This window comes from Chiloscyllium plagiosum, unplaced genomic scaffold (genome assembly GCF_037043375.1).
Source record: "Chiloscyllium plagiosum isolate Xiang-an unplaced genomic scaffold, Cpla_swu_hap1 HiC_scaffold_6, whole genome shotgun sequence".
Taxonomy (NCBI): Eukaryota; Metazoa; Chordata; class Chondrichthyes; order Orectolobiformes; family Hemiscylliidae; genus Chiloscyllium; species Chiloscyllium plagiosum.
In genome coordinates this window covers 84,973,392-85,000,664 of record NW_028270144.1, presented here as the reverse complement: position 1 = coordinate 85,000,664, position 27,273 = coordinate 84,973,392, and the positions used below count along the sequence as shown (strand labels likewise).

The window sequence follows — 27,273 nt, the reverse complement described above, 5'->3', positions numbered from 1 at the left end:
ATTGCAGCACCCCTCAATGTCTTCCACTGTCTGTCTCATCCTCACTTCTTTCCTATAATGTTTGAGCTCCTTTCAGTGACTCCTAAACTGTCCTAAATGACCTATTGAAAATGTTTCAATTAGCCCCACTCCTATTGCTGGGCAGAATTGATTTTGGTCATCCAGCAACTCGTGGAACAATCTATTCCATAAATGTTACCAGTCAAGATTGCTGACTTGCTTCGTACAAAATATTTGCAAATCGAAGACTTTAATCACAGTCAGTTCTTTGTATTAATCTTTTGCCTTTCACTTTTGCCACATTTGGGAAGAAAATGTGGATTTGCAATAAACTTAAAGCTAAAGCAGTTATTGATTAACAGATGAATTGAGTCCTAAAGTGTAATTCACATTGCAAGGAGAATCTCTGGTTTACTGCCTTACTTTGCTTAGGAACTCTACATATTCTGTATGTGGGCGCAGTATTGAATCTGGACTAGAGGGGGAGCTATGGTCTAAAATATTGAATTTGTTTTGATGAGATTGTTATATAGTGCAGAACAATTGAATATTCCTATTTGTATAAATTCTATAAATTATTTTATAGAATCATAGAATCCCCACAGTGCGGAAGAAGGCTATTCAACCCATCTCGACAGGGTCCTGTCCCCCTTAGTCCAAGAACTCCCCACCTACGTTCGGGACACCACCCACGCCCTCCACCACCTCCATGATTTTCGCTTCCCTGGTCTCCAACGCCTTATCTTCACCAGTCCCTGTACACCTCCAGTCCCTGTACACCTCCATCCCCCATCACGAAGGACTTAAAGCCCTCCGTTTCTTCCTTTCCCGCCGTACCAACCAGTACCCTTCCACTGACACCCTCCTTTGACTGACTGAACTGGTCCTCACCCTGAACAACTTCTCTTTCCAATCCTCCCACTTCCTCCAAACCAAAGGAGTAGCCATGGGCACCCGCATGGGCCCCAGCTATGCCTGCCTCTTCGTAGGATATGTGGAACAGTCCATCTTCCGCAACTACACTGGCACCACCCCCCCACCTTTTCCTCTGCTACATCGATGACTGTATCGGCGCTGCCTCGTACTCCCACGAGGAGGTTGAACAGTTCATCCACTTTACCAACACCTTCCACCCCGACCTCAAATTCACCTGGACCGTCTCAGACTCCTCCCTCCCCTTCCTAGACCTTTCCATTTCTATATCGGGTGACCGAATCGACACGGACATCTACTATAAACCGACCGACTCCCACAGCTACCTAGACTACACCTCCTCCCACCCTGCCCCCTGTAAAAACCGCCATCCCATATTCCCAATTCCTCCGTCTCCGCTGCATCTGCTCCCAGTTCCAAAACCGTACAACCCAGATGGCCTCCTTCTTCAAGGACCGCAATTTCCTGCCAGACGTAGTTGACGATGCCCTCCACTCTTCCACTTCCCGCTCCTCCAACCACCACCAGGACAGAACCCCACTGGTCCTCACCTACCACCCCACCAACCTCCATGTACAACGTATCATCCGCCGTCATTTCCGCCACCTCCAGACGGACCCCACCACCAGGGATATATTTCCCTCCCCTCCCCTATCAGCGTTCCGAAAAGACCACTCCCTCCGTGACTCCCTTGTCAGGTCCACACCCCCCACCAACCCAACCTCCACCAACGGCACCTTCCCCTGCAACCGCAAGAAATGCAAAACTTGCGCCCGCACCTCCCCCCTTACTTCCCTCCAAGGCCCCAAGGGACACTTCCATATCCGCCGCAAATTCACCTATCCCCTACACACACATCATCTATTGCATCCGCTGCACCCGATGTGGCCTCCTCTATATTGGGGAGACAGGCCGTCTACTTGCGGAACGTTTCAGAGAACGCCTCTGGGACACCTGGACCAACCAACCCAACCACCCCATAGCTCAACACTTTAACTCCCCCTCCCACTCCACGAAGGACATGCAGGTCCTTGGACTCCTCCATCGCCAGATCATGGCAACACGACGGTTGGAGGAAGAGCGCCTCATCTTCTGCCTGGGAACCCTCCAACCACAAGGAATGAACTCAGATTTCTCCAGTTTCCTCATTTCCCCTCCCCCCACCTTGTCTCAGTCAAATCCCTCGAACTCAGCACCGCTTTCCTAGCCTGCAATCTTCTTCCTGACCTCTCCGCCCCCACCCCACTCCAGCCTATCACCCTCACCTTGATCTCCCTCCACCTATCGCAATTCCAACAACCCTCCCCCAAGTCCCTCCTCCCTACCTTTTATCTTAGCCTGCTGGACACACACTTTCCTCATCCCTGAAGAAGGGCTTATGCCCGAAACGTCGATTCTCCTGTTCCTTGGATGCTGCCTGACCTGCTGCGCTTTTGCAGCAACACATTTTCAGCGCTATTCAACCCATTTAGTCTGCACAAACCCTCAGAGCATCCCATCCAGCCCCAGCCCCCTCCACACTATTGTGATTTCTTACATTTACTGTGGCTAATCCACCTAACCTAAACATCTCTTTTTATGTCCTCATTTGCTTAGGCAGCTATTTTCAAAGTGAGTTTGATACTAAAGTTACTGACTTGTATTTCAATTCAGTTACAATCAACTTGAGTCCATCCAAATGTCATAAAAATATTCAATGATTTATCTGTTAATAACTTAAGTGTATTTACTCCTGGATGGGTAAATGTTCTCACCAATTTAGTCAGCAAGTTTTCACAAACACAAATTAATTTGTCTGTTTTTGAGGCTTGAAGGGAAATGTTTAAGCTAGTGGTGGGAATTTTTTCTTTCCATGTGCAGAGCAATGTAGTCTTTTGGCTAATCAATCCATGAGTCAAATCAAATTTCTTTTAAGAGTGCTTGTACAGAAGGGCGCAAATGAATTTAAAGACAGTTTTCTTTTTCAGTGTGATGCCTTGTAGCCTTATTTCTGAATCTATCTATAAATAGTAATAGTGAGACATGGGATGGTTCTCATTGTTGAAGACACTCTTTACTTTGATCAGTGTTCTTTGAAAGCAGATTTTGTGATGAAACATTTGTTCATCCATCAGTCTTCCTGCTTGGTTCAATAATCTACCTACTCTTAGCACAAGGAGGGATATCCAGAAAGGATAGCATTCCATGGAAAAACACACAAAATGTTTTAATTTCTCTCGCTTGGTAATGTCTCTAATCACCCCAAATTTGCAGATGACACAAAAATAGGTAGGAAAATAAGTTGCAGTGAAGAAATAAAAAATTCACCTAACCTAAGCATATCCGTTTGTAAATGAGTCAGAATTAAGCCAATGGAATTTAATGTGAATAAGTGAGAGGTTAACCATTTTGGTCAGAAGAATAAAAAGGTATCTGTGCTAATCCAATTCCAGATACTTGAGAATCCCCAATTTTAATTGGTCCACCAGGGCAAAGCTGCTTAGGTGCTCAACTCTGGAATTTCCCATTTATATATCTCTACCTATCTACCTTGTTCTTTGAAGCCTACCTCTTTGACTGCATTCTTTGATACCTGACCTGGTAAAACCTCGTGTTGCTTAATTTAATTAAATTCCACTTTATTGTCCATAAGGAAATTAATTTTGGGTACATTGATCATTCATTTAAGAAATAACTTTCAAATGAATAATAAAAAGAAAAAAACTTTATCACTGAGATTTTACTTGCATTAAAATGTAACTTAAAATGTGGAATTCAAGGAACTGTTTCAGTACTCTGAAACAATCAGTCCAAATGAGTCAAATCAAACTTTTTTTAAGAGTGCTTGCACAGAGGGGTGCAAATGGGTTTAAAGACTTTTTTTATCCCATTGTGATGCCTTGTAGCCTTTTTTCTGAATCTGTCCAGCAGTAATAGTAGGATATGAGCCAACAGTCTTCCTGCTTGGCTCAATAATCTATTTACCCTCAATAATATATCGCAGCACAAGGGGGGGCATATACAGAAAAGATAGCATTCTCAACAACAGTGAAATAAAAATGTTTTATGATTGTAGGATCTCCTTGAAAGGATTGTACTTTTCATAGGTAGTATGTTTTTTTTATGTCCCTTCCCTAATACACCTGCATATTTTCCCTATAATTCAGCTGATCATCTACTTGAATATTTGTGTTTCTAATTATTAATTATTATGAATCATCGGTATCATCTTTTGTTTTACAATTCTCCTGTGGAGCCCAGGGTACATTTTGTTACATTAAAGATTTCTATAAATATAAGTTGTTGATTGCAGATTCCAAAACAGTGATCCTGGCTCGCCATGTTGATAACTTTTGCTTATGCAAATCGTTGCAAAGTTAGTGTGAGACTTGTAAACCAACTTCACGTTTCTGTTGAACCAATTCAAAGTAAAATAAAATATACAGTTGGGATACTGAATAATTATATTTGGTTTTCTGCCAGTTTGTATGTTAAGTGACAACTGAATTTTTTATGCTTCCTCTTTCCACAGGCACCCCCATCCATGGTCAGTCATGAACAACGTCAACATGCAGAGCACATATTCCTGTCATTTAGAAAATCAAAATCGCCGTTTGCAGTATGTAAACATACATTAGGTAAATCTATCCTATTTCTACCTGCTTAAAATCAAGATTACCTAAAAGCTGGATCATTTTCAATTCTCTGTTTCTTTCCAAATCTCTTTGTAACTCTATATAAAGCCCAAAGGAAATCATTCTATCAGTCGTAAAACATTGGTGTGTGTAAAAAAAAAAAAGCTTCAGCTTTTTTCAAGGGATTGTAATGTTTGATAATTGTTTTTTTTCCTGTGTGTGTCCAGCCAAACCATACACTTGCCACAGTACTGTATGAGGGTATAGCTATGCAACCTACTGTCTGCTTTCTGCTGTTGTTAATATTAGATAGTCACTACAGGTGGAGCAATAGCCTGGTGATAATTTGTCCATTTTGTTTTCCTAGTCTCACTACTATGGCTAGGCACATGTCTTTCACTTAACAGTTATCCACATCAATCTAACTAGAGTTATGATCCCTGTTGATGGCTCTACTGGGTAAGTCAGTTCCCAGAATGAAGTCTCACTTGGTCGATCATATGTTTTTCTTTATCCTAGCTAATGTGTTTATTGACTAAAGTAGTCATATGAGGCTGCAGATTTTCTTTAACAACAGAATAGAAATTTATTATGCAAATGATGGAAACGTTTTTAAAAAAATAAGTTGTCTAAATGTAGAACAGTTAGAAATAAGTTAAAACATACACCAAGGCAAAGTTTCAACCTGTATCCTGACAAAATCTGTTACAAAGTCTTGAATCCAGTGAAATTACTCCTCTTCATCAAATCTTTAACTTCTTAGCTGATTCTCCCCAGCTTCTTCCATATTAACAGTGGAGTCTTTTCATGTGAATAAGCACAAAACTAGGAGCTTAGGCTTTTCTAATTTTTAATAACTTATAGATTTCTAACGAAATGCTCTTGGCTCAGAGTTTTCACAGACTAAACTTTTCTGCTGAAGTCACTTTGCTTTCCCTGAACTGGCTTAATTCCCATCTCGGAGGCAAGTTACATTTATTTCTGACCCCAGTCAAATTTTGGAACTGCCCTAAAATCTTTGTCTCTGAGTTTTCTACGGTAAACTCAATCCTTGATTATTCTGAACTGAAAACAAATTAATGGCCTTCAGTATTTGCTGAACCTGTTGTAAACTGCCATAATATATCTAATTTTCCATTAGCACTCCCAGGGTTTGCAGTCATCTCCCTCTGACATGAACAGGATTGGCTGCTGTTCCAGAAGGATTGTTTGACCTCATTTCTTTTTTTTAAAAAATCTTTCAAAAAAGTGATCAACTTCCATTTGCTATTTATTTGGAAATGATGTTAAATATTATATAATCTTAAACATTTCATTACATTAGGATTAGAATGTGGCAAGAATTGAATTTGCTCTTTACTCTGCCATAGATTGCTGCTATGCATGTATCTTTGTCTTTGAATTTTGTGTGCAGCTCACGAGTGAATTAATATGTATTTATGACCTGTGGTCAATAACATTAACTATTCTGTCTGGCAGATGTTGTGACCTAGGTTCACAGGCACACTTAAAGATGATTTAAACTAGGAATTTGAATGGCTGTGATGGCTGTAAGATTTGTGAAATGCACATTAATGTATCTTTGAACTCTTCACTATTCATATGAATTTAGAAATTATTAATGAGGTCACAAAGATCATAGCCATGTGAAAAATAAAGAAAATTGGTACACCAGGAAGTTGTTGTTCTGATATTGCAATTAGAATGCATTATTGAAGCAAATTAGGACTTCCAGCTAAGTTGGAAATTCTTGGCTGACTGATTATGATTAAGAAATAACTAACTGGATCAACTGGTAGGTCTGTGATTGAGACTCTTAAATCAAACAAACCTCATTGATATCCAAATACTCAAACATTTACTGCATAGAAGGCAGCCATTTGGTTCATTGTGTCTGTGTTGGTCAACAAAGATCTGACTACACTAATCGCATTTTCAAGCTTTTGGCCTATATCCCTGAAGGCCACAGCAGCACAAATACTAGTAAATCTAAATCCAAATAACAGTTCAAAGGGCCATCAATCTTAAGTTTTTTTTTATCAGTTTAAATTAAGAAGCTTTTATACACAAGCTATACTTATGAACTAAATAATTTCTCCACCGTTCTTTTTCTCATGTGCCATATCACTTGATGACTGAACTAATTAATACACAACACCAAGTGTAGTGTAATTCTGTAAACAGCTGATAGAAAAGTTGTGAATATATTCAATTTAACTGTTTTCAGATTCCCTTTGTACTCAGGAAAGGCCTTCTCAACTGCCGAGTGAAAGTGGCACTTCCAATATTGTGGTTACGTACACAGGACACAACGTGTTAATGTTATCCAATTCATGCTCTTTGAAGAACATGTTTTGGTATGGGTATTGATGCATAATACAGTTAATAAAACATTTCCCACTGTTACTTAAGTGAAATTTGCCAGTGTAATATTCTTTTCTTATATCATTGATTGGAAGAAACAATGTCTCAAATATATGATTTCTATTTTGCAGAAACAAGTAAAGTTGACTACGTTCTTTTTCAAGCTGCGACAACCATAATGGAAGCGGTTGTACGCGAATGGGTACTCTTGGAAAAAAGCAGCATTGAATCATTACGAACATTCCTATTAACTTACGTCTTACAAAGGCCTAAGTGCGTATTATGTATATTGAATCTAAGATATATTGGAAATTCATTATTGTCATGAAGCACTCCTGCAGTTTTCCTCAGATTTCCATTAAATTTTTTTTATTGTTGGAAGTGGTTTGTCTTCAGAAATTCTATTGAAGTTAAATATTAAGTTTTAGTTCACAAATAATATACCAGTCTGACTTTCGAAGAATGTGGGCAAGAACTGCCATTTGAATAAGTTATGAGAGAAAATCATGCAGTAAAAGCTACTAATCAGTTGTCATTAAATCTTTCTTTAAAATTTTGTTACTGGAGGATATAGTAAATGGTGATCTGATAAATTAAAAATTCTACTTTTGGAAGAAAGTTTGTGTTGCTGCAGCATTCCTGAAATCCATAATGCCTATAGTTTAATGTTTAACCAAAATGTTATCTTTTAAATTAGCCCAATTTTCATATGTAGAAAGAGAATATTCCTTCAGTACTCCATAATAATATGTTCAACAAACAGCAGGTAGCAACCTAGGTGTTTACTTGCAAGCAATGGAAATGTCTGCTAATGAGATAAGATTTGGAATAAAGATAGAAAATGTGAGGAATGCTCAGCAGTTCTGACAGCATCTGGGGAAAGAGAAACAGAATTACTATTTCAGGTTTGTGACCATTCCTTTTTATTTCAGATTTCCAGCATTCCCTGTATTTTGCTTTAGATGAGGTAAAATGTGTGTTGACTTGTCTTGAAATTCATTTTCTGGTAACTCTCTACATTAATGACGACACATTCTGCTCAAACTAGTTAAGACAGTGCTTCCCAAGTTTCTTCTCAGTTTGACTCCATTTTTGAGAATTGGAAATTGTTGTGACCTCTGTGTATAACAGATTTTAGAAGCTGAGTATACGGCCTAGTTCAGTTGGGAGCACAGCTGTTAGAACCCAGTCAGAACATTGTAGTTGCCATTACTTCAATGTAGAGCTCATGTCTCCAAGTTTTCAGCTTGCACCCCAGCCTATTCAGCCTCTCCCTATAGCTCAAATCCTCCAACCCTGGGCAACACCCTTGTAAATATTTTCTGAACCCTTTCAAGTTTCACAACATCCTTCCTAGAGCAGGGAGACCAGAATTGCATGCAGTATTCCAAAAGTGGCTTATCCAATATCCTGTTCAGGCGCAACATGATCTCCAACTCTTACACACAATGCACTGACCAATAGAGGTAAGCATACCAAACATCTCCTTCACTATCCTATCTATTTGCGACTTCACTTTTAAGAAACTATGAACTTGCACTCCATGGTCTCTTTGTTCAGCAACACTCCCCAGGATCTTCCCATTCGGTGTATAAGTCCTGCCCTGCTTTGCCTTCCAAAATGCAGCATCTCGCATTTATCTAAATTAAACTCCATCTGCCACTCCTCACCCCATTGGCCCATCCGATCGAGAACCTGTTGTACTCTCAAGTAACCTTGCTATCCACTACACTTCCAATTTTGGTGTCATCTGCTGACGTGCAAACGATGCCACCTATGTTTACATCCAAATCATTTATGTAAATGAAGAAGGAAAAAATTGTGGCTGTAACAGTTTTCCTTTTTTTTTGAGCTATTTTCAGTCTTGAAGCTGATTTTCTTGAATTCCAGGAGCAGTAATTACTATTTCATAAGCTGTTTCATTGTTTTGGAACTTTGGGTGGGGTAGAAAATCAAAACAATGGCACTTTAGAAATGAGGAAGAGAGACGAAGGTAGGTTCCACATGGGAAGTGATTCAAACAAGAAGGAAACCTACACTGCTGTCTGATCCAGCAGTGAATCTGACCAGCTGCAGCCTTTGGTGTTTGAGTTTAAGTATTTCTAGACATCGGAGCGCATTTAAGAAAAGTTAACAAACAGTGAAATTCACAGATGACCAAGTTCCAAAACCTGCGTGGGTGAGCTCACAGCAGTGGAATGACTAAGTGGGTAGTTTTTAAGGTGTAACTTTACAGTTCCTTTTTTCTGTAAATCTACAATAATGAGTAGTGGGTTCTTCTTTGATTATAGGGGAACCTCGATTATCCAAACGAGATGGGCGGGCACTATTTCGTTCGGATAATCGATTATTCGGTTAAATGCCTTTCTTCTGGGGCTCGGACTTTTTAACATCTGCTCCCCGTTCAGAAGACTAGCAGCAGCAGAAAGCACGCGAGTCCCCAGAACCCTGTCCAACACAACCCTCCCCTGCCTGCCCTTGCCCCCAACCCCATCCAACTGCCCCCTCTCTGGGGCAGCCGGACTGTACATCAACAAGACTGCTGCTGGTAAGTCTCCAAATAGCACACGCACACAGACACAACTTTTTACTGCAACTTTTTGACAGTTTCCACGTTTGCCTGTACAGGTCAATGTTAGAGAGATTATCTGGGGAAGGGGGGGGTTTAGGGTACACCTCTATGTAGAACTCCAGGGAAAGTGTGGGGGGAGAGAGAGGGCGGGAGGTCGGTCATTTGGAGACTGTGCCTGTTCAATCACTGTAAACAAAAGACGCAATCACTGTTGGAAACACATCTTTGATGTAATGTTTTTATTGGGACCTCAAGATCTCCTTCGGATAACCTGATTTTCGAATAATTGGTATTCAGGTAATCGAGGTCCCTCTGTATATACTTTATTGAGGTCTGTCTCTTGATTAAATTTTTAAAAAACATAAAACATATGTATTAAGTTAGCCTGGAGCTGTGTTTGTTAGAGCAGTAAGATTGTGCAGTTTTGAATCTATGGATTATTATGGTGCAAAGATGGCCTTCAGTAGAGTGATGTGCTCTTCCTGTTGGATATGGGAGATTAGGGAGAGTTTCCATGTTACTGATGATTATGCCTGCAGGAAGTGTGCTTAGTTGCACATCCTGTTGGATTGCATGTATCAGCTGGAGTTGCAGTTATAGGCAATGAGGAATTTACAGAAGCTAGGGCATATGCTAGATGACAGGTAAGGAAGGGAGAAAAACCGCAGATAGGTTACCTCCAGGAAAGGTAAGAGAGGGTGACAGGTCATGCAGGAGTATCCTATGGCTATCCCCATCTCAAATAAGTATGCAGTTTTTGGAAAATGTAGGGGGTGATGGATTCTTAGGAATGTAGCACAGGCAGAGAGGTTTCTGATACTGAGGTTGGCTCTAACGTAACAAGGGGCACGTCAAGTTTCAAGCGATCGTAAGGTTTTTTGGGGGGGGGGGGGGGGGGAGAGAGAGTGACCCGGGGAGATACTGAGGAAAGAGATCAGTTTAAGACTGGTACAGTTGGGAAAAGGAGCAAATCTGACAATCAGGGCAGACAGGAACAAAGCAGAGAACGAGGTAAGACTGATTAAATTAAACTACGTTTATTTCAGTGTCAGAGGTCGAATAGATAAATACATAGAACACTACTAGCAGTACAGGCCCTTCGGCCCTCGATGTTGTGCAGATCTGTCATACCAATCTGAAGCCCATCTAACCTACACTATTCCATGTGCGTCCATATGCTTGTCCAATGATGACTTAAATGTACTTAAAATTGACGAGTCTACTACCGTTGCAAGCAAAGCATTCCATACCCTTACTACTCTCTGAGTAAAGAAACTACCTCTGACATCTGTCCTATATCTATCACCCCTCAATTTAAAGCTATGACCCCTCGTGTTCACCATCACCATTCTTGGAAAAACGCTCTCCCTGTCCATCCTACCTAACCCTCTGATTATCTTATGTCTCTATTAAGTCACCTCTCAACCTTCTTTTTTCCAACGAAAACAGCCTCAAGTCCCTCAGCCTTTCCTCGTAAGACCTTCCCTCGATACCAGGCAACATCCTGGTAAATCTCCTCTGCACCCTTTCCAAAGCTTCCACATCATTCTTATAATGCGGTGACCAGAACTGTACGCAATACTCCAAGAGTGGCCACACCAGAGTTTTGTACAGCTGTAGTATAACCTCATGGTTCCAGAACTCGATCCCTCTATTAACAAAAGCTAAAACACTGTATGCCTTCTTAACAACCCTGTCAACCTGGGTGGCAACTTTCAAGGATCTGTGTACCTGTATACTGGGATCTCTCTGCTCATCTACACTACCAAGAATCTTACCATTAGCCCAGTACTTTGCATTCCAGTTACTCTGACCAAAGTGAATCACCTCACACTTGTCCGCATTAAACTCCATTTGCCACCTCTCAGCCCAGCTCTGCAGCTTATCTATATCTCTCTGTAACCTACACCATCCTTCGTCACTATCCACAACTCCACCAACCTTAGTGTTGTCTGCAGATTTACTAACCCACCCTTCTACACCCTCATCCAGGTCGTTTATAAAAATGACAAATAGCAGTGGACCCAACACCGACCCTTGCGGTACACCACTAGTAACTGGACTCCAGGATAAACATTTCCCATCAACCACCACCCTCTGTCTTCTTTCAGCAAGCCAATTACTGATCCAAACTGCTATATCTACCACAATCCCATTCCCCCACATTTTGTACAATAGCCTACTATGGGGAATCTTATCGAATACCTTGCTGAAATCCATATACACCACATTAACCAGCTTACTCTCATCTACCTGTTTGGTCACCTTCTCAAAGAACTCAATAAGGTTTGTGAGGCACGACCTACTCTTCACAAAACCGTGCTGACTATCCCTAATCAAATTATTATTTTCTAGATGATTATAAATCCTATCTCTTATAAGCTTTTCCAACACTTTACCAACAAATGAAGTAAGGCTCACTGGTCTATAATTACCAGCATTGGCTCTACTCCCCTTCTTGAACAGGGGAACCACATTTGCTATCCTCCAGTCTTCTGGCACTATTCCTCTCGACAATGACGATTTAAAGATCAATGCCAAAGGCTTGGCAATCTCCTCCCTGGCTTCCCAGAGGATCCTAGGATAAATCCCATCCGGCCCAGGGCACTTATCTATTTTCACGCTCTGCAGGGTTTCTAATACCTCTTCCTTGTGAACTTCAATCACACCTAGTCTAGTAGCCTGTATCTCAGTGTTCTCCTCGACAACATTGTCGTTTTCTAGAGTGAATACTGTTGAAAAATATTCATTTAGTTCTTCCCCTATCTCTTCTGACTCCACACACAACTTCCTACTATTATCCTTGATTGGCCCTAATCTTACTCTGGTCATTCTTTTATTCCTTAAATACGGGCACTGCTGCCTCACAGCACCAGAGACCCGGGTTCAATTCCCACCTCAAGCGACTGACTGTGTGGAGTTTGCACGTTCTCCCCGTGTCTGTGTGGGTTTCCTCCGGGTGCTCCGGTTTCCTCCCTCAATCCAAAGATGTGCAGGTTAGGTGAATTGGCCATGCTAAACTGCCCATAGTGTTAGGTAAGGGGTAAATGTAGGAGTATGGGTGGGTTACGTTTCGGCGGGACGGTGTGGACTTGATGGGCCGAAGGGCCTGTTTCCACACTGTATTGTAATCTAATCTAATCTAAAAACCTATAGAAAGCCTTAGGGTTTACCCTGATCCTATCCGCAAACAACTTCTCATGTCTCCTCCTGGCTCTTCTGAGCTCTCTCTTTAGGTCTTTTCTGGCTACCTTGTAATCCTCAAGAGCCCTAACTGAGCCTTCACATCTCATCATAACATAAGCCTTCTTCTTCCTCTTGACCAGAGATTCCACTTCCTTCGTAAACCACAGCTCCTGCGCTCTACAGCTTCCTCCCTGCCTGACAGGTACATACTTATCTAGGATACACAGGAACTTTTCCTTGAATAAGCTCCATATTTCCAATGTGCCTATGCCCTGCAGTTGCCTTCCCCATCCTATGCTTCCTAAATCTTGCCTAATCGCATCGTAATTGCCTTTCCCCCAGCTGTAACTCTTGCCCAGTGGTATACTCCTATCCCTTTCTATCACTAAAGTAAACATAACAGAATTGTGATCGCTATCACCAAAGTGCTCACCTACTTCCAAGTCTAACACCTGGCCGGGCTCATTACCCAGTTCCAAATCTAATGTTGCTTCGCCCCTTGTTGGCCTGTCTACATACTGTGTCAGGAAGCTCTCCTGCACACACACGACAAAAACTGACCCATCTATAGTACTCGTGCTATGGTGTTCCCAGTCAGTATTTGGAAAGTTGAAGTCCCCCATGACAACTACCCTGTCTCTCTCTCTCACTCCTATCGAGAATCATCTTTGCTCTCCTTTCCTGTACATCTCTGGAACTATTCGGGGACCTATAGAAAACTCCCAACAGGGTGACCTCTCCTTTCCTGTTTCTAACTTCAGCCCATACTACCTCAGTTGATGAGTCCCCAAACATCCTTTCTGCAACTGTAATACTATCCTTGACCAACAATGCCACACCTCCACCTCTTTTACCATCTTCTCTGTTCTTACTGAAACATCTAAATCCTGGAACCTGCAACAACCATTCCTGCCTCTGCTCTAACCATGTCTCCGAAATGGCCACAACATCGAAGTCCCAGGTACCAACCCATGCTGCAAGTTCACCCACCTTATTCCAGATGCTCCTGGCGTTGAAGTAGACACACTTCAAACCAATGTCTTGCTTGCCGGTGCCATCTTGCATCCCTGAAACCTGATTTTGGACTTCCCTACTCTCAACCTTTTCTACACTCGAACTACAATTTTGGTTCCCATTCCCCTGCTGGATCAGTTTTAAACCCACCCCAATAGCCTTAGCGAATTTCCCCCCCCAGGATATTGGTACCCCTCTGGTTCAGATGAAGACCATGCTGCTTATAGAGGTCCCACCTACCCCAGAAAGAGCCCCAATTATTCAAGAATCCAAAACCCTCCCTCCTGCACCATCCCTGTAGCCACATGTTGAACTCCTCTCTCTCCCTATTCCTTGCCTCACTAGCACGTGGCATAGGCAACAAACCAGAGACAACAACTTTGTTCGTCCTAGCTCTAAGCTTCCATCCTAGCTCCCTGAATTTCTGCCTTAAATCCCCATCTCTCTTCCTACCTATATCGTTGGTGCCTATGTGGACTACGACTTGGGGCTGCTCCCCTTCCCCCTTAAGGATCCCAAAAACACAGTCAGAGACATCACGAACCCTGGCACCTGGGAGGCAACACATCAACCGTGAGTCTCTCTCGTTCCCACAGAACCTCTTATCTGTCCCCCTAACTATGGAGTCCCCAATGACTACTGCTCTGCTCCTCTTCTCCTTTCCCTTCTGAGCAGCAGGGACAGACTCTGTGCCAGAGCCCTGTACCCCACTGCTTTCCCCTGGTAAGTCGTTCCCCCCCCCCCCCCCCCAACAGTATCCAAAATGATATATTTATTGTTGAGGGGAATGGCCACAGGGGATCCCTGCACTGTCTGCCGGTTCCCTTACTGTCCCCTGACTCTAACCCATCTGCCTTTTTCTTGTACCTTAGAAGTGACTACTCCCTGTAACTCCTCTCAATAACCCCCCGCCTCCCGAATGATCCAAAGTTCATCCAGCTCCAGTTCCCTAACGCAATTTTCGAGGAGCTGGAGTTGGGTGTGCTTCCCGCAAATGTAGTCAGCAGGGACACTAGTAGTGACCCTTAACTCCCACATTCTGCAGGAGGACCATTCAACTGCCCTAAACCTCCGTTCCCACTATTCTAAATTCCCACAGAGACTGTTGAAAAAATAAGGAATAAAAAAATAAACTCGTTACCTTACCAAGCTGGCGCACAGATCTTTTTTTTTTGGTTAGAGGAGGAGGATGGGTGGGAGACACTACCCGAGTAGTGTTTCGGGTAATGCAACCACACAAATATGACTTCCCAGAAGTCCTTCGCTCCTCCCTCGCAACTCTCGGCAAATGGAGGCCAAACTCCCGAGGTAAATTCCTTTTAATGCAGGAAAACTCACCCTTCCCAGCAGCCCTCGCTTCACCACTCCTCTCTTCACCGCTCTGGCAAATACATATGAACTCGGGGCACAGTTGGGAAAATGGGGCGAGGATAGCATAGCAATTACAGAGATGTAACTCGGGGGATGTTCCAGGGCATAGATGGTAGAGGAAGGATCAAAAGGGGATAACAGAGGAGGAGGAGGAGTGGCATTTTTGTTCAGGGATAACTTTGCATCTCTACTTAGGCAGAATATTACTGGGAATACGTTCAGGGTAGTTATTTGAATGGAACTGAGAAATAAGGAAGTGATTATCTCCTTATTGGGATTGTACTGTAGACCCCTCCATTGTTAGTGGGAAATTGAGAAACAAATCTGTAAGGAAGGGATTTTAACTTGTCAAGCAGAGACTGGGACTGCCATAGTGTTAAGAGCTTGAGTGAGAAGGAATTTAAGTGTGTATAAGAACGTTTTCCGATTCAGTGTGTGGATGTACCGATGAGAGAAGGTGCACAGCTTGACCTACTCTTGGGAAAATAAGGCAGGGCAAGTGACTAAGGTGTCAGTGAGGGAGCACTTTGGGGCAAGCGACCATAATTCTATTTGTTTTTAGATAGTGATGGAAAAGAATAGCCCGGATCTAAAAGTTGAAGTTCTAAATTGGAGGAAGGCCAATTTTGACAGTATTAGGCAAGAACTTTCAGAAGTTGATTGGGGGACAGATGTTCACAGGTAAAGGGATGGCTGGAAAATGGGAATCCTTTGAAAATGAATTAACAAGAGTCCAGAGACAGTATGTTCCTGTTAGGGTGTAAGGAAAGGCTGGTAGGTGTAGGGAATGCTGTATGACTAGAGAAATTGGGGTTTTGGTCAAGAAAAAGAAGGAAGAATATGTCCGGTATCGGCAGCAGAGATCAGAGAGTCCTTAGAGTATAAAGGCATTAGGAGCGTACTTTAGAATGAAATCAGGAGGGCATATAGAATTAAGAAGAATCCAAAGGGATTTCATAAATATATTAAGGACAAAACTGGGGAGAGAATTAGGCCCCTTAAAGATCAGCAAGGCTATGTGTGGAACTGCAGGAGATACTAAATGAGTATTTTACATCAGTGTTTCCTGTGGAGAAGGATATGGAAGAGATAGAGCTAAATAGTGACTTCTTGAAAAATGTCCATATTACAAAGGAGGTGGTGCTGGATGTCTTAAAATGCATAAAAGTGGGTAAATGCCCAGGAATCTGATCAGGTGTACCCTAGAACTCTGGGAAACTAGGGCAATGATTGCTGGGCCTCTTGCTGATATATTTGTGTCATTGATAGCCACAGGTGAAGTGCTGGAAGGGTGGAGTTTGGCTAATGATCCACTATTTAAGAAAGGCGGTAAGGAAAAGCCAGGGCACTACAGACTGGTGAGCCTGACATTGGCAAGTTGTTGGAGGAAATCCTGACGGACAGGATTTACAGGTATTTGGAAAGGCAAGGACTGATTAGGGATCGTCAACATGGCTTTGTGCAGGGGAAATCATGCCTCACAAACTTGATTGCATTTTTTTTGAAGTAACAAAGAGAATTGATTAGGGCAGAGCAGTGGGTGTGAACTATATGGACTTCAGTAAGACGGTCAACGAGGTTCCTCATGTAGACTGGTTAGCAAGGTTAGATCCTGTGGAATATAGGGAGAACCAGCCATTTGGATACAGAGCTGGCTCCAAGACAGAAGACAAGATGGTGATGATGAGTTGGTTTTCAGACTAGAGGCCTGTGATCAATGGTATGCCACAAGGATTGGTGCTGGGTCCACTGCTTTTCATCAGTAATGTAACTGATTTGGATGTCGTTGTAAAGGAAATCAAAGAGAATTGTCTTTTTGGCTCCTGCCTCAGATATACCCGAGATCTTGCAATGTGGCAGGGTACTCGTTCAGATCGCACCTAGACCAGAATTTACCACTACATAACTGAGATTACAAAGCCAGTTGAAAGAAAAATAGTTCCAGTGTAAAAATACCATATTAGTATCAGTAATACTGTAGTATCAGTACACACAATAGACGGTCACTTAATCATTTATTATTAAATAAACATATCAGTAGCCCTTGACTCTTTTAACTTTTAAAAGTTGATTTAAGTCTGCCATACATAAATGCAGTGACCTGTCTCCACTACTTTCTGTGTAAGAAAATTTTGAGTAACAAACCTGTGACAGAAAAAATACTTTGCATCATCTCCATCTTAAAATGGAGACCTCTTATTTTTAAACTCTGTCCCCTAATTCTAGTCTTCCTACGAAGATGAAACATTCTTCCACTCTGTCACATCCCCTCAGGATCTTGTATATTTCAATAAGACCACATTTCACCTAAAAATCCAATCAATGGATATAGGCCTTGCCTGTCTAAGCTTCCCCCTTAGGAAAGCTCTCCCGTCCCAAGAATGAGTGGAGTTAATCTTCTCTGCATTGCTTCAGATACAGTTCTATCCATTTTCAAATAATGACACCAAAACCTTAGAGAGTACCAGATGCAGTCTCACCAACTCTTTGTACAGTTGCAGTAAAACTTCTTTAATTTTATATTCCATTCAGGTTTGATTAATCACCAAAATTTCATTTAACTTTCTGTAGCTGCATACTATATTTTGAGATTCCCATGGCACTCATTGCGCAGTCTCAAGTTCTGCAATCCATTTAAGTAATATACGGTTTTTCCTATTATTCTTGTCAATATCAACAAATTCACATTTTTATACATTGTGCTCTATCAATTTTTTTGCCCACTCTCTTAACCTATCTATACTCTGTTGCTGACTGTTTATACCCTCCTCATAAGTTACTTCCTCAACTTGTGATATAGTTGGTAATCTGGAAGGTTGAGTGCAAATGTGCTAAAAGGCAATTGAGGTGAATTTCTTTTAACACACTATCTTTGTATTTGATGTATTATTGATCATAGCTAGCAAAGTTGTTGAAAATTATATCTTAAAATTAGTTAATGTTTCTTTTGTTACAGCCTTCAGAAATATGTTCGAGAACAGATATTATTAGCAGTAGCAGTAATTGTAAAGCGAGGCTCATTGGACAAAACCATTGTCTGCAACAGCATCTTCCATGAAGTCAGCCACTTAATAAGCAGTGGTAACCCAGCAGTGGTAAGTACTCAATGCTCACTTTGATTTTCATATTGTTGTTGATATTGCTACCTTTCCTTGCACTATTGCTTTGCATATTTGTCACCTCTCAGATGGTTAACTTTTACTTTTTCCCTGCAAAGCCTAGTGCGAAAATGCTTTCAATTGTCAAAAAATGAATATAGGAGTAATATTCCAATGTATCCAGATGGAAACTATTTAACTTTTCACCCATCTCCACAAAGCTATCATCATAATCAGCCTTTTATTGAGAACTAATAATTTTCCATTTTGTAATCTTTCTAACCTCTGCCTCTTCTCTGTCTGATATTGTCAACAGTTCATCTTGTCTCCATATTGGTTTAGCTCCTGGACATCCAACGTCCTCAATAGACTTAATGTTCACCACATCTGTCACCGGGGTTACCGTCTGAATTGTCTATAAGATGGACTGCAATAGATTTACTAAGGTTGCTTACTAAGGTCCCCCTCCTGCAACATTTTAGGAATGCCATCCACTCTGAATTTTGCCATCAAGTGGATAGGGTGAATAGACAAGATCTGTTCCCTGGGGGGAGTTGGGGGGAGTCTAAAATTAGAGGACATAAGTTTAGGGTGAGAGAGGAAAGATTTAAAAGGGACCTGGGATCAACTTTTTCATGCAAAGGATGGTATGTGTATGGAATGAGCTGCCAGTCGAAGTGGTGGAGGCTGGTACAATTACAACATTTAAAAGGTACCTGGATGAGTACATAAATAGGAAGAGTTTAGAGGGTTATGGGCCAAGTGCTGGCAAATGGGGCTAGATTAGCTTGGAATATCTGGTTGGCATGGAGGAGTTGTACCGAAAGGTCTGTTTCCGTATTGTATATCTCTATGACTCTGAGTTTAAATTTTGTGCAATCCTGACACTTATGTCAATTCAAGAATACTGATATTCCAATATTTTGGAAATCTACATCTGACAGAGCAGTGACACACTCAAGGGCATGAGTTGTTTAATGGCAAGGTTGTTTCTCTCCCTCTCTCCCTCTCTCCCTCTCACCCACTGACATGCAGCCCACACACCTCTGCTGTGTCCGCACCAACAACCCCCCTCCCCACCCAAGCACCATCACCAGCACATTGATTAAGGCAGTACTGCACAGATATGCACACATTACTGATCTCTGTTTGGATTCTTTCAATGAGATGTGTTTCTTGCACATAAACTCTGAGCAGGCACCCAAGTATTGATTTGAATAATGCTACAATCAAGGAAAAGGAGGGGCATTTCTGAACTGCAAGGAAAATTTCCATGACCATTCTGTTCCTGGTCTAATTAGTAAAGCAGCATTCCTGAAATCTGGTGTTGGGAAATATGTTGGACCAGTTGCTTGTGAAGGAACATTTGGGCAAGAGTGTTCGTTAATCAAAATGTTTAAACTAGTAATGGAGAAAATAAAGGAGCAATCTAAGTAGAACTTCAAAATTGGAAGAACGTTAACTTCAATGAGATGAGTGGAATATAGCCAGAGTAAACCAGAATCAAAGATTGACACAGATCCTTAGATGATGAGGGAAATAGAGAATATGATGAAATCAAAAGAAGGGTCTTATCATACCTGTCAGGTGAATTCTTCAAACATCAGCCAGGCCAAATGTGTAAATTGATAGGATAAGTAATGTGGAAAATGTGACTGACAAAGAAATAATGAGAATAGAATGGCAGCTGACTTAAAAAAACTCTCAAATCTTTTGCTGACATGTATGTGGTAAACAGGAGATAAGAGGTGGGGTGGAATCTTTTCAAATCAAAGGGACTGATGCATGCTTCAGGGCACAGGGCAACGCGAGAATACATAATGACTATTTGTACTGATGTTTACTGGGTGAGGGATGGCATTAATGAATATGAAAGGTCAGAAATTGAGACCACTTTTTTAAAGATGTGTTTATTCATTCACAGGACATGGATATCGCTAGCCAGGCCAGCATTTATTGCCCATCCTTAATTGCCCAGAATGCAACTTCATTGCTGTGGGTCTGCTAGTTGTAAATGACTTAGGCATTGAAATACAAAGTGAAATTTCAAAGATTTCCAATGGCATCAAACTTGGAAGTGAGGCAAACAGACTGATGCCAACTGACTACAACAGTACACAGATCAGTAAAATGGACAGACAAATAGTGGATGGAGTTTCACAGTGCTCAATTTTGATGGAGAGGTTAAATTAAATTCACTAAAAAGGTGTCATCACCTTAATTTTAGGAGAGAAAATTTCTCTTAACATCATTTATGTGGGGGACAGGGGAGAAAAGGGAATGTTTTTGTAAGAAATGGATCTATAATCCATGTAGAAAATGTAGTTGTGCAGAATTTCTTCACTCCTTTTTTAGGATTCTAACTGTGTTATTGGAGGATTTTGGCTGATTCTAGATTTGCAAAAAACATTAATACTCAAGATAGCTTTTACAGATGCTAGAAATATTAAGTTGCTGAGAGTACTGGTTGTCAAATTGTAAGTAACAAGATTATGAGCATGTTATTAATCATGGAAAAGTTTTGAATCTAGTGTAACTTTCACAAACAATTGCTTTATGAACTATTTTGTTCCCACATAAATTTGATGAGGTATTGAGCTTTTGTGATATGTTAAAATTTGACTCCTCTGCCATACTGCAATGATTCAATGTTTTGATATATCTTAATATTCTGTGACTGGGTTTGAATACACTTAAACTACCAAGGTCAAGGTATTACTCATGAGTGGCGCTTCTGAACTGAAATGCTGCAGCTGACCCAACAGCATTACTTCAGCTGTTGTGTGCAGCTGTATAAATAGAAACACACTGGTAGCATACTTGCTGTGTACTGTGATTAACTAGGTAGGAAGACACATAGCAATTTCCCTCTAGACATTGACTTCACAGACATAGCTTTGAACATTAACACTTCAGCAGACCCCACCTTGGCACCATATGGTCTGGGCTTCTAGCCAATTGCTTTGAAGTTATAACAATGCTGACAATGATCTTTGGGATAAATCTACAGGGGGAGAGAAAGCATTGAGATTGATTCAAAATTGTCATTCCAAGAATGCATCACATTTCCCCCTCGAGTTGTTGCATGACTAATGCATGATTTCACAATTGTGTGCGCAACACTAAACCTGCAACAAAGCCATGACATTTTATGCCATCTCCTATTCAGCAGCATTATTTTTATAACTTACAGGGAAGGAACAATTGCAATCTTGTATTTTTTTTTTGCCACTGCATATCAATTTAAAAAAAAAATCAAATCCCATGTATCGACGCCCAGGTGAATTTGCTGTTTGTAGGATTAGTATTCATTGGTGTGGACATGATGGCACAAATGTTTTTTTAACATGATCCAAAACACACACTGCCTCAGCTGTTGTTTTTTTTTTGCCAACTTCATACACGCTTATGTGCCAACAAGTGCTTTCAGATCTTCTGCCTCTGGTCACCTCTGCATCCCGTTTTTCCTCTGTTCTATTTCAGTACTAGAACCTTCAGCTGTCTCTGTGTGACACTATAGAACTCTTTTCCTAAATCAAACCGCCTTTCCACTCTTTGAAAGACTTTAAGGAAATTTATGTTTTGACATTGCCTTTAGTCCAGGCACAAATTACTTTTACCTTTATTTAGCACCTTGGGGAGTTGACTACATTAAAGATGCTAATTCAAATTATTAACTTCTGATTGGGTTACAGTTTCATTATTCTTGTTTGTGGCTGAGGTGTAGTTTTTGACACAGTGGACCACACTGTCCTCACTCACCGTCACTTTCTCATTGCCCACCTTATTGACTTCCTTAGTTCTAGTCTTAGTATTCTCGAATAGCCAGATGCTGTCAGCACTAATTTCACTTTTCACCCCTGCATTACTATCTCTGTAGTTGCTCCTAGGGTTGTTCCTTACCCTCATCTTCCATTTAACTGTCATGTATAATCTTGGAAGACATCACTGAAATAATGAAGTACTGTTTTCATTATCCTTCTTGCACCCTTCACTGCCTTGGTGATATTAGATTACCTATCTGGCAGCAAGTTTAGATGAACAACAATTATTCCAGTTAGTTATTGGAAAGTGCCATTACAAAATCTGTAACCTCACCATGGATTATTTCCCCTCCCTAGACAGTGTGAGGTTGAACTGTCTGTTTACAATACTGTTGTTGTGGTTCTGTTCGCCGAGCTGGGAATTTGTGTTGCAGACATTTCGTCCCCTGTCTAGATGACATCCTCAGTGCTTGGGAGCCTCCTGTGAAGCGCTTCTGTGATGTTTCCTCCGGCATTTATAGTGATTTGTATCTGCCGCTTCCGGTTGTCAGTTCCAGCTGTCTGCTGCAGTGGCCGGTATATTGGGTCCAGGTTGATATGCTTATTGATTGAATCTGTGGATGAGTGCCATGCCTCTAGGAATTCCATGGCTGTTCTCTGTTTGGCTTGTCCTATAATAGTAGTATTGTCCCAGTCGAATTCATGTTGCTTGTCATCTGAGTGTGTGGCTACTAAGGATAGCTGGTCATGTCGTTTCGTGGTGTTCATGGATGCGGTTGCAAGGACTGCACAAAACACGACATAGGACAACAGGAAGATAGCTAACGATCCGCATCCATGAACACCAACTAGTTTGTATCGTTTTTAAAGTTGTAAATAATATAACTAAATGTTAATATTACTTGAACTTGTCTTGCAGCAAACATTGGCGTGTTCAATCCTCACAGCATTATTAAGTGAGTTCTCAAGTTCCACTAAAACCAGCAACATTGGTCTCAGTATGGAATTCCATGGAAGCTGCAAGAGAATATTTCAGGTAAAGTTTGTGTTAATGTGCATCTTAAAATAAAATGGTATATGTTTCAGGAAGTAATGAAACTATACATCTGAATGCACAGACCATTATGTCCAGCCATTTTTGAGTTGGACCATTATTTAAGATCTGGAAATTATAATAAGTTTATCCTTTAATATTCATTTAATATTTCAAAGCTTTGCATTTGTGTCTCTTTGTCATTAGTGCTTATCATGAGATAATCATGAGACCAAGTTGAAATATATCCTAAACTTTGGCAGGGTGCTCTTGTCCCCTAAGACGTGATGTTGTTATTTCACTCTTCACCTTAACTGTTTTACCTGATACCAGCATATCTGGAAGCTGCTGCAACAATGACAAATAAACAGTGAGTTAGGCATGAGAAGTAGCTAAAAGTTTGGAATTAACTTGAGAAACTAAATAAAAGACAGGTGCAGCTGGAATCACTATGCTTATTTTACTTTTAATAGTTTTAAAATATGAATGTATGAAGAACCCCAAATGGGAGAAAGTTATATTGTCTTGTAGTGTCTGTTTTGGGACCAGATGTTATTGGAGTGGTAACTACATTTTTCTTCTCTTTGCTCATGTGACTTTTTTTTTACAAAATGATCATGCACTCCTAATGAGTATTGTCATTCTGCTTTGTGTTGATTTTACACAATAATTTGCACCATTCCGTAGAGAATAGCTTGACAACACTCCTTCCCACTCGTATAGTCTGTTTCTTTGGGGCTGTCATTTGGAATCTACTTGTTCTTTTTGAGGGTACAGCTTTATGTGCTGGATTTGCCCTCTTGCCCTTCAGCAAATAACATAAATTAATGAACATTGCAGTTAAATGTCACAGAGTCATAGAGATGTACAGCATGGAAGCAGACCCTTTGGTCCAACCTGTCCATGCCGACCAGATACCCAACCCAATCTAGTCCCACCTGCCAGCACCTGGCCCATATCCCTCCAAACCCTTCCTATTCATATACCCGTCTAAATGCCTCTTAAATGTTGCAATTGTACCAGCCTCCACCACATCCTCTGGCAGCTCATTCCATACACGTACCACCCTCTGTGTGAAAAAGTTGCACCTTAGGTCTCTTTTATATCTTTCCCCTCTCACCCTAAACTTATGCCCTCTAGTTCAGGGCTCCCCGACCCCAGGGAAAAGACTTTGTCTATTTATCCTATCCATGCCCCTCATAATTTTGTAAACCTCTATAAGGTCACCCCCTAGTCTCCGATGCTCCAGGGAAAACAGCCTCAGCCTGTTCAGCCTCTCCCTGTAGCTCAAATCCTCCAACCCTGGAAACATCCTTGTAAATTTTTTCTGAACCCTTTCAAATTTCGCAACATCTTTCCGATAGAAAGGAGACCAGAATTGCACGCAATATTCCAACAGTGGCCTAACCAATGTCCTGTCCAGCCGCAACATGACCTCTCAACTCCTGTACTCAATACTCTGACCAATAAAGGAAAGCATACCAAATGCTGCCTTCACTATCTTATCTACCTGCGACTCCACTTTCAAGGAGCTGTGAACCTGCACTCCAAGGTCTCTTTGTTCAGCAACACTCCCTAGGACCTTACCATTAAGTGTATAAGTCCTGCTAAGATTTGCTTTCCCAAAATGCAGCATCTTGCATTTATCTGAATTAAACTCCATCTGCCACTTCTCAGCCCATTAGCCCATCTGGTCCAGATCCTGTTGTAATGTGAGGTAACCCTCTTCGCTGTCCACTACACCTCCAATTTTGGTGTCATCTACAAACTTACTAACTACCTCTTATGCTTGCATCGAAATCATTTACATAAATGACAAAAAGTAGAGGACCCAGCACCGATCCTTGTGGCACTCCACTGGTCACAGGCCTCCAGTCTGAAGAACAACCCTCCACCACCACCCTCTGTCTTCTACCTTTTGAACCAGTTCTGTATCCAAATGGCTAGTTCTCCCTGTATCCATGAGATCTAACCTTGCTAATCAGTCTCCCATAGGGAACCTTGTCGAACGCCTTACTGAAGTCCATATAGATCACATCTACTGCTCTGCCCTCGTCAATCGTCTTTGTTATTTCTTCAAAAAAAAACTCAATCAAGTTTGTGAGACATGATTTCCCATGCACAAAGCCATGTTGACTATCCCTAATCAGTCCTTGCCTTTCCAAATACATGTACATCCTGTCCCTCAGGATTCCCTCCAACAACTTGCCTACCACTGAGGTGAGGCTCACCAGTCTATAGTTCCCTGGCTTGTCTTTACCGCCCTTCTTAAACAGTGGCACCATGTTTGCCAACCTCCAGTCTTCCGGCACCTCACCTGTGACTATCGATGATACAAATATCTCAGCAAGAGACCCAGCAATCACTTCTCCAGCTTCTCACAGAGTTCTCGGGTACACCTGATCAGGTCCTGGGGATTTATCCACCTTTAACCGTTTCAAGACATCCAGCACTTTTTACTCCGTAATCTGAACATTTTGCAAGATGTCACCATCTATTTCCCTACAGTCTATATCTTCCATATCGTTTTCCACAGTAAACGCTGATGCAAAATATTCATTTAGTATCTCTCTCATTTTCTGCAGCTCCACACGAAGGCCGCCTTGCTGATCTTTGAGGGGCCCTATTCTCTCCCTAGTTACCCTTTTGTCCTTAATCTATTTGTAAAAACCCTTTGGATTCTCCTTAATTCTATTTGCCAAAGCTATCTCATGTTCCCATTTTGCCCTCCTGATTTCCCTCTTAAGTATACTCCTACTGCCTTTATACTCTTCTAAGGATTCATTCAATCTATCCGGTCTATACTTGACATATGCTTCCTTCGTTTTCTTAACCAAACCCTCAATTTCTTCAGTTATCCAGCATTCCCTATACTTATCAGCCTTCCCTTTCACCCTGACAGGAATGTACTTTCTCTGGATTCTTATTATCTCATTTCTGAAGGCTTCCCATTTGGAAAATACTTAACCACGAGGCTGCATCACAAAGTAACCCAATCCCATCTTATAATATTTTTTCACAACAACCTGTTCAGGGATGTTATGACACATGTTTGGAACAGTTGGGACTTAAGTCCAGGCCTCTTAATTCAGAAGTAGGGAGACTACCACTCTGCCACAAGATCCCTCTTATCCCATCTTAGTCAACGTACTTCTAACCGAACTATTAATCAGCAATCATGGACAAGAATCTGACCTAGTTTTTCTGTCCTCAACTGAGGGGTAGAAAGAACAATTTCAGTGCATTTTATCCTCTCTGAGATCAACTAGTTCAGCACAAATCTGGGATATTGCGTTGTAGTTTGGTGATTTATATAGCTCAGATTTTCACTTTGTAAATTAGGTGAGTTTGCCCACCTTTAAATGGTAGCTGATCCATCAGGGAGGACACCAAACTTATCAACAGAAATTGTACAGTGCTAATTCTATACTGCTGCTGGTTGCCTAATTCAAAATAAAAGAAAGAGAAACAAGGAAATGCAATCCAAAGCAGACTAGAACATAACATTGAACTTAAACTACTCATGTTTGAAGCTGTTTGTTCTTTTCCAGAGATTAATGTTTCTTTTCGTCATTACTCTGCATGTTTTCCCAGAACATTAGATAAAATGAAGGCAGAGAGACAGGATCACTATAATAGATTTTATTCCTGGCTTTAAATAAAAATCAGACAGTCAGAATCATAATACTTGTTAGTATTGAATTTAACTAGATCACGTGTCTGTTTATTTTTGCTCTTGTTACCAAAAATACAGGAGGATGACCTTCGACAGATATTTGTTTTGACGGTTGAGGTGCTTCAGGAATTCAGCCGACGGGAAAACCTCAATGCCCAGATGTCTTCTGTATTTCAGCGTTACCTTGCACTCGCTAACCAAGTCTTGAGCTGGAACTTCCTTCCACCGAATTATATCCTTTCTCAAGCTTCAGTTTTATATTTGTTGTTAGCTTGTTTTGTGATCGGAGAAATAATAAAGCCTGACTGTGTTTGGAGAGTATTTTTAACTAATTTTGGCTGAAGTGAACTTCCACTTTCTTTCATCCACAGAGACACTGTCTTTCAGCGATAGGACTCTCAAATTCCCTGAATAGAATTTCTGTTCTGATCTGTTAGCTTATATAACTTGAAGAGATGGATGGGGCATTGCATCCTTGGCTGGAGAAGGGTTGATGATCTGGAGTTCCAATTCTTTCCAACCCATTCTGAAGAAGACTCACTGGTCTCAAAATGTTAACTCTGCTTTCTTTCTACAGATGCTGCCTGACCTGTTGGGTTTCTCCCGCAACTTCTGTTTTTTCTTTCAGACCTTCAGCATCTGCAGTTC

At 41.2% G+C, this 27,273-nt stretch overlaps 1 protein-coding gene across 1 annotated transcript in view; it reads left to right on the top strand.

The window, feature by feature from the left end:
• Positions 1–4,394: 4,394 nt before the first annotated feature.
• The window catches only part of xpo4 (exportin 4), a 99,401-nt gene continuing 76,522 nt past the window's right edge, over positions 4,395–27,273 (top strand). The window contains exons 1-5 of the mRNA XM_043691920.2: positions 4,395–4,550; positions 7,043–7,184; positions 18,011–18,149; positions 22,836–22,952; positions 26,704–26,857. Of these exons, the coding sequence (XP_043547855.1) occupies positions 4,457–4,550; positions 7,043–7,184; positions 18,011–18,149; positions 22,836–22,952; positions 26,704–26,857 (646 nt within the window). The 5' untranslated portion in view covers positions 4,395–4,456. The remainder of the gene's footprint in view (positions 4,551–7,042; positions 7,185–18,010; positions 18,150–22,835; positions 22,953–26,703; positions 26,858–27,273) is intronic.